We start from the raw sequence: 12415 nt of genomic DNA on the forward strand, positions 1-12415 counted from the left end.
GCAGATGGACAGGGCTTTTTGGTGCATGCACAATCTGAGCTAATATTGGACTAGCTCCAACTGCATCTGTGCCAGAAAGCTCAATGTTGGCGAACTTGGCAAAAAAAAAATCTGAAGACCTAGAAAATGGTGTCTGGGAAGTACGCTGTGCTACTCTGTATCTATAGGTCAGGGGACACTTTTGCATCTAATAGACTCTGCAGGGAGGGGGCCAATGAAGGGCAGTCTATGGGGGCTTTTTACTTGGGAGGGTTAGTCCTCTTTTAAGGACAGTCTTTAAAGTGTAACTTAAAAGTACTGAAGAAAATAGAAAACAAGGACAAAGCATTTCAAATTAAGCCAGATGAATAACAAAAGCGGTCCTCCGCCCAAAAATGTTTTGCATAAGGAAATCTACTTAACATACTTTGTGACACAGATAATTGGACAATATACATACACAGTTCATGAGAATACAGTGTGGAGAAAAAAAAATGCAATCACTTCAAAATGTGGCCAAACTTTGTATAAGTCAACAATTTGCCAGTGGTTGATGTGACATTATACATTTTAAAAACCGTTTAATGACAATTAATGTGATGTCTCAAATTCTGTCTTATCTATCTCTTCAGTGGCAAAATGAGAATAGCCTCAGATTTTCTATTTCATCCATGTCTTTTTTCAACATCACCTACTATATATACACGCACACAGTTTGAAAAAGCAGCTCTAACCAATAGAGTTTGATTTATCTTTCTATGCAGAGGCTTTTGACCCACAGGGGAAAGGGTCGAGCTTCTTCTCTCGTTCTCGAACCAGACGAAAACACAGAGATGGTTTTCCTCAACCAAAGAGGAGGGTGAGTATGGATGAATCAGCCCAGATATACTAGCTAGTTAGTATAGAGGCCATAGTCAACTGAACTGTATTATTTATTTTATTTCATTTGCCAACATCTGTTGTTCTACTTTTCACTGATTTTTAAAATGCAGTGCAAATAAACACTAATAGGAGTAAATAACTCCACTGTTGTGGTGTAATAACAAAATGAGAATTTCTGAAATATTAAAATGATGGATCAAGTGCATTAAAAAAGATTCTTGCATGTAAGTTTAAAAGAGATACCCTTTTTAAAGTTTATATAAAGGTATAATTAGCTTACTAAAATTATAATTAAAAAAACATGCAAGCATTGAGTAAAATAACTACAGTAGTAAACATTCTGCAGCATAAATCTTCTTTATGAATATTCCATATTTTGCCATCAACAAATATATTTGCAAAACCACCACAAAATTTTTAAGCAAGAATGTGATGCGAGTTGTGGTGACGCAAGTCTATTTTGCATGAAAATGTCACTGCAAAAATAAAAAAATTGCTGTAAAAAAAAAAAAAACTTGCCATAAAAAAAAAACATCCATTGACTTTAATGTATTGTATGCAGAAAAAGTCACAATTAAATGATGTGCATAGACTCCAAAGTATTTTACATGGAAAAATTTGCATCGAAAAACTGTCCATTGATATCAATTCAGCAGTGAAATTTCACTGTTTCAAACTGTTCCTGTGCTCTTGTCAATGAATAGGAGAGGATTTAAATAAAAAGATAAATATTTGAAAAATAAGGATTCTTCTAGTTAATAACCTCGTTAACCAGATGGCATTATACTGTAAGGCTAGTGGGACACAATGTTATCTTTAACTGGTAACGTGCAATTGTTTTACATTTTTATTAAGTAGGTGTGATTAAAGGGCTTGTTCACATTTGAGTTAACTTTTAGTATAATGTAGAGAGTAATATTCTGAGACAATTTGCAATTGGTCTTCATTTTTTATTATGTATTTTTTTTTAGTTATTTCAATTTCTGTTCAGCAGCTCTCCAATATGGAGTTTCAGCAGCTCTCCAATATGGAGTTTCAGCAGCTATCTGGTTGCTAGGGTCCAAAATAACTTAGCAACCAGGGAGCAGGTTAAATGAGGAGCAGGTATATGAAGAGGAGAGGGTCTGAATAGAAAAAGAAGTTATAAAAAGTAACAATAAGAAGATAACTGTAGCTTCACAGAGCAATAGTTTTTGGCTGCCGGGGTCAGTGACCCCCATTTGCAAGCTCCAAATAGTTAGAAGATGGCAAATAGTTCAAAACCTATAAAAAAAATAAATAAATAATGACGACCAATTGAAAAGTTGCCTAGAATAGGCCATTCTGTAACATACTATGGGCCCAGCTCAGAGTAGCAAACTCTACCAGCCCCCACCCGCTCAGTTGTGTTCCCTGTCCTACTCGCAAATAAATCTCCACTCACTCTCCTATTTAAGAGCTGGAATGGAGCGGGGATTTACAAGCAACAACAGACGAAGCAGACCCTGCGGTCTGGGCCATGCCCACCTACTTCATCTATTGTTACGCCACTGCATGCACTTTTTTCCTATGTTTTGTACAAGCCTCTCTACCCTGCTTTAATAGTTGTAAGAGAAATGTTCAGAAACTGGAAGTATACATAAGCCCATGCTAGATACTGTTAGGATCTACTTACCTAGGAAAGGGGGATTCTGTGGCATTACAGATGGTTTTTTATCTTGGTGAAGAGATTGTATTTTTCTTTCATGATTTTCTTAATTTAATTCATTTCAGATGACCATTGTTCTCTTGCTGCTTTTCAGGGTCGGAAGAAGTCTATTGTAGCTGTTGAGCCACGGAATCTAATTCAGGGAACCTATCCTGGCTGCTCTCCACTCGGTTCCACTCTCAAATATATGTATGGTGTCAATGCCTGGAAAAACTGGGTGCGATGGAAAAATACACAAGAAGATCATGAAGAGTTAAAATTTGGAGGCAAGTATAGAATGGCAGAGTCTTTTACATATCACCTTGTTCATAGTACCGCTGTCCATTTACTATCCTTTTGCAACCAAGCATGACTGCTTTTTTTTTTTTTGCAAAGGCAGCTGGTAAGCTGGTAATTCTGCAGCTGGGACATGTTTGCATCTCTGAATAAAATGTACTTTTTAATTCAGTGGCAATTCATGACTGTCTTTTAGCACTTATATCAGAATATAGTTTAGTTCAGTGCAGAGCGATGCCCATTTACGTTGATACATAAACATACTTTCTCTTACGTCTAGGGGGACACAGGAAAAGTGGGGTAAAGGGCCCCTCCTACCAGGAGGCAGGACACTGCAGTAATGCCAGAACTGTTGCTCCTCCCTCTCTCCTTTTACTCTCTTGCTTAGCCAACAGGGCTCAGTTTTTCAAGTATCCTCATTACAGGAGGTTTTGACTAGCCTCTAGGGAGGCTCTGCACAAGGACCACATCGGTCAGTGAATAGCGCTGACAACAGGGGTGAGACCTAGGCCAGTAACACTTCTGTGCCTTAAGTTGTCAGCCCCCTCCGCGGGACTTTCCTGTCTGCACCAACCCATCGCAGGCCCTTCTCCCGCAGGGGCCCCAGTTGCACAGGCCTCCTCTGACGCACCAGCTTGGGCTGTCTCATTATCAAATTCCCTATCGGGACTACAATGTATACCTCTATTGGCTTCTTCAATTGACAAGATGTTACTTAAGTTGACTGATATTCCAGCTCCCTTAGCTAAACACAAGCGTGATACTGGTAGATGAGACCCGGCTCTAAGGATCCTTACTTCCAGCTCATCCCTATCTGAGGATGAGTTTAGTGAAGGGGAGGTGTTTTCCTCGGCACACTCTGATTCCGAGGGGGCAGATAGTACCCCCAACACCTCCTCTAATGTTGATCACCTCATTCAGACGGAACTGGAGGTGTTATAGATTGAGGGAGCAGATTCTGCTCCGGGCAAGGCCAAGAGCCTTTTCAAAAAGTATCATAGGACATCGGCATGCTTTCCTGCCCATGAACAACTGCAAGCATTAATTCAGGATGAATGGCAATCACCTGAAAAGAGGTTTCAGGTCACCAGACGTTTCACTAGACAGTAGCCCTTTCCCAAAGAATTTATTGACAAATGGAGCTCACCTCTTGTTGTCAATGCACCGGTATCTAGGCTGTCTAAGGCCACTACCATTCCGGTACCTGATGCCTCTGCATTTAAGGACCCTACTGACAAGAAGCTCGAAGGCTTCCTCAAGGCCGCCTTTTCGGCCTCTGGTTCTGCCCTCCTTCCCATCTTAGCATCTGCCTGGGTTAGTCGGGCCATTGAGGCATGGAGTAATTCCCTGCTACAGTTGGCACAAGATGCCACCACTTCTGCGCAAGTTTCCCTGTTAATCTCCTACATCTTAGAGGCTAATGCCTTTGTAGGGGAAGCGGTACTGGATGCTGCTAGACTAGTGGCTCGTTCCTCAACCCTTTCCGTCATAGCCCGCAGATCCCTTTGGCTTAAACTGTGGTCTGCCGACCTCAGTTCCAAAAAGTCCCTGATTTCCATCCCCTTTAAGGTATCCAAGCTCTTCGGTGAAGAACTTGACAAGATTATATCTCAGGCTACGGGGGGCAAGAGCACTCTGCTCCCACAAAACAAGCCAAAGTCAGCCTTCAATCCCAGAAAAGGTAACTCCTTTCGCACTCAGAGCTTCCGCAACTACAAGGGAGGCTCTCCATCACGTACCTCTACCACATTCAAACCCAACAAGAGCAAATCTACCTGGCAGTCCCATAAGCCCCAACCCAAGTTTACAGGTGACAAGGCTGCCTCTTCCTGACTATGCCTCGGGAATACCAGAGGCTGGAAGTCTAGGGGGCAGGCTGCGGTTCTTTGCAGAAACCTGGGCTTCTCACACCACCGACTCTTGGGTCCTCGAGACAATCCCATCTGGATATCGACTCGAGTTCAAGCGTCCTCCCCCAAGACACTTCTTCATGTCGAGGCTCCCCTTACAGCCAATCAAGAGGGATGCCTTCCTGTCGATCATCCACTCTCTGGAAAATTCAGGGGTGATCGTTCCCGTTCCACCCGCACAACGTTTTCACTGTTTCTATTCAAACCTCTTTATTGTCCCCAAAAAGGACGGATCTTTTCGACCGATCTTAGATCTGAAGAGACCGAACAAGTGGATAATTCTCAGGAAGTGGCACAGACTATCCTTACACCAACGGATCTCTCTACCGACAAGCACAAGGAGATCATTATCTTGGTGGCTTCTACCCCACCGTCTATCTCGGGGTCGGACATTTACCGAACCGAACTGGCAGGTAGTCACGACAGATGCCAGTCTTCAGGGATGGGGGGGTGACCTTCCAGGGGAGATCAGCCCAGGGCTACTGGTCTTGGGACAAATCCCACTTACCAATCAACCTACTGGCTATTCGCCTAGCGCTTCAGTCGTGGCAGGATCTTATAAAGCACAAACCCGTGCGCATACAGATGGACAACGCCACCGCCGTTGCATACATCAACCGGCAGGGGGGCACACGAAGCAGGGCGGCCAACAGGGAAGTAACTCCCATCTTGACCTGGGCAGAAAACAACATCCCTCACCTGTCCGCCATACATATTCCAGGAGTGTCAAACCTGGAAGCGGACTTCCTAAGCCGACATCGTGTAGACCCCGGGAAATGGGAACTCCACCCGGATGCATTTCAGCTTCTAGTGGATCAGTGGGGTACACCCCAGATCGACTGGATAGCCACAAGGCACAATCGAAAGGTCCCCACCTTCTTCGCAAGGTATCAGGACCCCCTGTCAGCCGGAATAGATGCGATGACAATTCCGTGGTGGTTTCGGCTGGCATACATCTTTCCGCCTCTTCCCATGCTTCTTCAGGTACTCAAAAAGATAAGCAGAGACACAGCCACAGTCATCCTAGTTGTCCCGAGCTGGCCCAGGAGATCCTGATACTCAGACCTGCTGGCCCTTTCCCTGGAACCTCCAGTTCCACTTCCACTGTGAGACAACCTCCTCAGTCAGGGCCCAATTCGGCACCACAACCCACAGCTCTTCGCTTTAACGGGTTGGCTCTATCCTGAGGGAAAAAGGATTTTCGGAAACAGTCATCCAGACCATGATAAAGGCCCGAAAACTCTCTACCTCCAAAAATGACCATAGGACATGGAACTGTTACTGTGCCTGGTGTGACCAGCGTGATCTGAAGTTTTGGGTACTTAGCATTCCGACAGTGCTGGACTTCCTCCAGTCAGGCTTGAATAAGGGGCTCCGTCTCAGCTCCTTAAAATCTCAGGTATCCGCGCTCTCAGTTGTTTTCCAGGAATGCATAGCCCTCCACGATGATGTATGTATCTTCCTTCAGGAGGTCTCCAGAATCAAACCCCCCTTCAGACACCCGGTTCCCCCTTGGGACCTAAACCTTGTCCTTAATGCTCTTACTGAGTCTCCATTTGAACCTCTTGACTCTATTGACCTCTGTGCATTAACTTGGAAGACAGTCTTCCTCGTAGCCATATCCTCCATATGTCGCATTTCGGAACTGAGTTGCTCACCACCGTTCCTAATCTGCCCCGGGGTTCCTACCCAAGCTGGTTTCCCCTTTCACATCAACACGGAGATCAGTCTACCTTCTTTCTGCAACAACCCACATAATGAAAAGGAGGAAAAATTACATTGCCTCGATGTAAACAGAGCACTAATGACTTATGTCTCCTGCACCAAAACCTTCAGACGGTTTGTACTTCCTTCTGGTCCCAAGAAGGGTCTACCTGCTACCAAGACCACGCTTGCCCGCTGGATAAAGGAAGCAATCAGGCGGTATTACCTGGCGAAGAAGAGGACGCCTCCTCTGCACCTGCGGGCCCATTCTACCCGAGCCATGGGAGCCTCCTGGGCTCACAGACATATGGCATCTGCTGATCAGGTTTGCAAACCGGCTACTTGGGCCTCCTTACACACCTTTACGAAATTCTACCAATTTAACACTTACCTGTCCGCGGAGGCGGCCCATGGCTGAAAAATCCTCCAAGCTGCAGTTTCTTCATAAGTTCCTCCCTCCCTTACTCCAGGGGCATCTTTGGTATGTCCCACTGTTCCTTTGTCCCCCTAGACGTAAGAGAAAGGAAGATTTATACACTCACCGTTAAATCCTTTTCTCTGTAGTCGTCAGGGGGACACAGGACTTCCCTCCCGGAACTTCTTGTTGAGTTACTGTTTTCAACCATGTGTGTGTTATAGTTACTTATGTATAATCCTGTTGAGTTCTTTGGAAGTAACTGAGCCCTGTTGGCTAAGCAAGGGGGTAAAAGGAGAGAGGGAGAAGCTTGTTTGTTATAAAGTGCTGTATGCTTTCATGTGATATATAAATTATAATAAAATAAAGGTTGTAGCCCCATAGATTAGATACCGTATATACTCGAGTATAAGCCGAGTTTTTCAGCACCAAAAATGTGCTGAAAAACTAACCCTCGGCTTATACTCGAGTGTATGGATTCCATAGAGCTTGCTGTGCGCACCCCCTTCCGTGGGCGGACGTTTGCATGCACGCACGCTCGCACTTATGCACCCGTCCACGGATGGCCGCGCAGCCAGCTTGTTCGGTATGGTAACTCCATTTATTTATATAATTTACAATTCCCCTATAAATTCTCACTATAAATATAGACTGGTTATACAGATCCTGATGGGGGGGGGACAATAGGCTTCTACCAGTTATTAGTTATGCAGACCCCTTTGCTGACAAATGGATTCAGCTCCTAGCTGAATACTTCATATTAATATATGTTGTAATACTAAGCTGAGTTGAGGCTACAGAAGACCAGTAAGACTGGGACTGCATCTGTTTTCTATTAGCAACTGAAAGGTCAAAGTTTTCAACTTGTTTCCAAATAAAGTTCAATTGCTCATAGTAAATAAAATACCAAAAATACTAACCCAGCCCTTTTGCTTCACTGGTGTACAGTCTTCCATCAGTGTCACAGCACCTGATGTGACATATGGGACAAGGGGTTTTCCAGATAAGGGGTCTTTTCATAATTTGGATACCTAATTATGCTAAAAAAATATTTAAACCCTAAATAGATCCAATAGGATAGTTTTGCCACTACTATGGATTTATGCAGCTTAGTTACCATCAAATACAAGTTACTGTTTTATTGTAACAAAGAAAAAGGAATCATTTTTAAAATTAGAATTATTTGCCTTAAATAGACTCCATAGAAGATATCCTTCCTCTACTTTCAGCTTGTTCGGTACGGTAACTTCCATTTATTTTGATCAGTTTGAGTATAGAGGTATATATGGCCCCTGTAAAAGCCAAACAAACTGTTTTATTTAGTTAGTGGCTGGAACTTTGTCATTAGGCATTAGTTTACCTGCATTAGGTTACCTGTGTTGCACAATGGGCCATATTTACCATTTTTTCCTCCCTTGGCCATTATGTCATAGTCCACCTTCACAGTGCAGATATGATGATCCATTGCTAGTCAGCCAGCCTTCTGTGATAGTTTAACTCTTTAAAAAGAGAGTGGTCAGGCTACCCCCGTAAGATCAGCCTCCACACCCAGGTTCAGGCCTATGTATCTTGTCTTTCCCAATGCTGTAACTCTTCAAGGCAGGAGGGTCAAAGGGTCCTCCATCCACCTTTCCCTAATCACCTTTCCATATTCTGCAGCTGCCAGCATGATATATTTATGAAGAGTTCACAGGGGGTCACGCTGAGTGTCCTTTTATTATTTATTTGATTATTGAAACTTAGCAGTAGCTGCTGCATTTCCCACTCTAGGCTTATACTCGAGTCAATAAGTTTTTCCTGTTTTCTTAGGTAAAATTCGGTACCTCGGCTTATATTCGGATCAGCTTATACTCGAGTATATACGAATATACGAGTATTAATCTGAATTTTTACAGTGTCTGATTTGGTGCGCTGTGGAACAGCTTAGTGATTGATTGATCTGTAAGTGAGACTGTCTGTCTGTGCGGTGCACTGTATCACTTCCTTCTGTCAAAGTGACAAAATTGAAAAGATGATGTCTGCCTTATTTAAAAAGGATTATAGGCCAGTTCTCACTGTATTGAACCACTAGTAATCAAAGTAACTGTTTTCATGGTGTCACATTTTATGAAGAATTTTAAAGATAGGTTTGGAACGTCTCTTAACTATCTTTGCTGTCCTTTCATCTTGTCTTGTACTTCTGTTGCAGTTCGACCTATAAAGTTGAAGGAAGATCTTCTGTCTTGCACCTTCTCAGAACTGAGCTATGGTCTGTGTCAGTTTATTCAGGAGGTACAAAGACCAAATGGAGAGAAGTACAACGCAGACAGCATTCTGTACTTGTGCCTTGGAGTCCAACAGGTAACCATTGCTAAAAATTATTGGACAGCAAAAATTGCTGTATCCCTATGCAAGAGGTGTGGTTTAATACCATTGCAGATGTTGTCAGCTGAGAATTGCAACGGTCAGGCTATGTAGAAAAATCCTAGATAACATTTTACCTTAAAGGAGAAGGAAAGGCTAATAAACAGTTAATCTCAAAATGCAGGTATACCTTCAGTTGTCTCAATAGTGCCCTTAAGTCTCCCCATACTTCACCTGTTCAGAAGATCAGAAGCCAAACAGGAAAAAAAAAACGCTGAGCAGGGTAGAGAAGATTCCCAATGCTACTACCCAGACTTGGCGACTTGGGACTGTAGGCGGCGCATGCGCACACAGCAGGAGCGCCTGGTTGACATGGCGACGCAGCGACCGGAGAACTCTGTGACATGCAGACCCGGCAGGTGGGGGGGGCAGGAGCAGGGAGCCGGGGGGGTTTGTGGCAGGTGCGGGGAGCGGCGGAGGGTTTGTGGCAGGTGCGGGTATCGGAGAGGGGGCTGGCTTGTGCTTTTTCAGCAATAGCCCATACAGACATGCTGGACAAGATGGTGGCGCTGTTCACTGAAACAAGTATGTAGGTTCTAGTAGGTTCAAGCCAGAAATATTGCATTTTTACACAGCAATAGTAGTACTATTTAATAGTGTGCTTAATAGATTTTGACTTTCCTTCTCCTTTAAAGGCGAACAAAAGGCTTAGTTGAAATGTAGTATCCCTGGACAGCCCTCCATCTTACCTACTGAATCGCACCAGTTTGCCCCTGAATACTACCCTATTCACCTTGCATCTTGATATAAAGCAGAGCAGCAGTGGGCAACCAACCAACTTGTGTTCAACCAACTCTTCTTTAACAAGTAAATGCAGATGGAGCAACTGTGCAGTCGATGACTGCTTACAGGAGAAAATTTATCTGCACATGATAGTGTCAGTGAACTCTGCTGTACTTGGTTCGGTGTGGTTTGGGAGGGGAGGACTATGGATACTACATTTTGCCTAAGCATTCTGGTCTCTCTTAAAGTGAAGCTAGTTTTATGACCCTCTTTTTTCTGTTTTTGTTCCCCAGTACCTTTTTGAAAATGGAAGGATAGACAATATTTTCACAGAACCCTACTCTAGGTTTATGGTGGAACTTACAAAGCTTTTGAAGAACTGGCACCCTCCCATATTACCAAATGGTAAGTTTAAAGCGGACTTTTTAAATAGTCTTTTTTTAACAATGGTTAAGATTCTGTGTGTCAGTACTGACAATTCTCTTTCTGTTTGCAAGGTTTTATGTTTTCAAGAATTGAAGAAGAGCACCTGTGGGAGTGTAAACAGTTAGGGGCTTATTCGCCCATCATTCTTCTCAACACACTCCTCTTTTTTACAACCAAATACTTTCAATTAAAGACTGTGAGCGAGCACCAGCAACTCTCATTTGCCTATGTCATGAGGCGTACGAAAACAATGAAATACAACACCAAAACCACTTACCTGCGATTCATGCCTCCTTATCAAAAGTCAGATGTCGAGCATGGTGAGTAGCTTAACAAAAGTTGCATATACCTATAGGGTTTCAAATAGGAAACATGACCTTGCAGTTGTCTTTGGCTAAAGGTAAAAAATATAATGATATTCCCATTTGCAGCTTTTTCTTTTGATTGCTGAAAGTCATTCTACAGCAATATGCAGTCAAAGCCATTCAGTCATTTTGTGACCTGTATCACTTTGATTAATCAGGCATAGTATGGTTAGGGCACTGATACCCACTGCTAAATCCATGCAAATGCTTGCTTTTCTTGTAAATATCTATAGATCCCTTCTTGGCTTCTTGCATATAAACATTTTTCCTTGAGTGCAATTAAAATTTGCACACAGATTAAGCTTTCATTTGTAAATAGATAAGATTTCTAGATACAGCTGGGAGCATTCTGATTTTCCATGAAAGCTTGTTTGAAACTGTAACTTCAATCACATGGTCAGAGAAACCTTTATAGTTCAAAGTGTACTTTCTTTTTCAGCAGGAAAACCGCCAGTGGGTAAGAGGAAGCGAGTGGAGGGTGAGGATGGCCAGTTTGTGATGGAGATGGCAGAGAACACAGATAACCCACTCAGGTGCCCAGTGAGGCTGTATGAATTTTACCTTTCTAAATGGTAAGAGGTTGTTTTTGCTTCTCTCTGCAAGAAAGTTACATTTTTGAGTGTAAGCTTTCCTGCAATTTACCAAAACTATCCCCTAGAGATTTCTTCATAGAAATAACTTGCTGTGAGGAGGTGGTACATTTTACCATCATTTTATAAAAAAATATCAGTTTGTTATATATATTATATGTATATATTGTTTGTCCTGTCCTCAGTCACATCAATTCTAGATTGCAGTAGTAGTATTGTAGGCAAATAACCTGTCGTCCCCAAAATTGTCGCCCCTGCAGCCTGTCTTTTTGGGAGTATTAGACACCATCATCCTGCTGAAATGTCACAGATTGCATAAAAAGTAACATATTAACGAAACACAAAGAAACAACAGCTATAAGCTATGCATTGGATGGTTAAAATACCCCACCACTAGTGATGAGAAAATATTTTCAGCAGGCATGGATTTGCAGCGAATTTCCACATTTCGCCATTGGCGAATTGTTTAGTGAACGGCTGCAAAACTTTGCCTCAAAAAAAAAGCTGTGGCGTCAAAATAGGTGTGGTCACATCAAAAATGGGCATGGTCGTGTCAAAATGGGCATGGTTGCATAAAAAAAGGTTGCATGCCATATCGCAAAATTTCCTACCATAACGCGAATAGTTCTGTAGTTTCGTGAATTTTACTACAATGCGAAACTGGGCAGCTTCGTTCATCACTATACCCACCACTGTTAAAGCCTGGTAGCAACTAGTTAACAATATTATCACTCTGTATAAAGTGACATACAAAAATACAGGCTCTAGCACTACGTGACACCCTTCTGAGCAGAGAAAAGTGGTATGTTGCTATTTCCCTAATACATATTTTCTGCATATTATAAGTCAATAAGACAATTCTGCATATTTTATATAAGTATATGTGACCCAGAAACTTTCACTTTTCCTTATTTTGCCATTTTGTACTTCTCTTTTTTTATATATTCATAAATTTATAATTTATTTAATAATTTTAATAAAAATTGTGCAATGGGAAGATTATATAAAATTTTGTTTAATATGTAACAACCAGATATTTAGCCATACACATGCTG

General features: G+C 42.5%; 1 protein-coding gene across 8 annotated transcripts in view; it reads left to right on the top strand.

Moving 5' to 3' along the window:
* The window catches only part of zmym4 (zinc finger MYM-type containing 4), a 65731-nt gene that overhangs the window by 50787 nt on the left and 2529 nt on the right, over positions 1–12415 (top strand). For 6 of the 8 annotated variants that reach the window (XM_031895717.1, XM_012956523.3, XM_012956524.3 and 3 more), the window contains 6 exon segments: positions 744–838; positions 2643–2814; positions 9042–9193; positions 10273–10384; positions 10477–10725; positions 11210–11342. In XM_031895717.1, coding sequence (XP_031751577.1) covers positions 744–838; positions 2643–2814; positions 9042–9193; positions 10273–10384; positions 10477–10725; positions 11210–11342 — 913 coding nt within the window. 8 annotated transcript variants of the gene reach the window in all.

Source organism: Xenopus tropicalis, chromosome 2, assembly GCF_000004195.4.
Source record: "Xenopus tropicalis strain Nigerian chromosome 2, UCB_Xtro_10.0, whole genome shotgun sequence".
In the NCBI taxonomy this organism is placed as follows: domain Eukaryota; kingdom Metazoa; phylum Chordata; class Amphibia; order Anura; family Pipidae; genus Xenopus; species Xenopus tropicalis.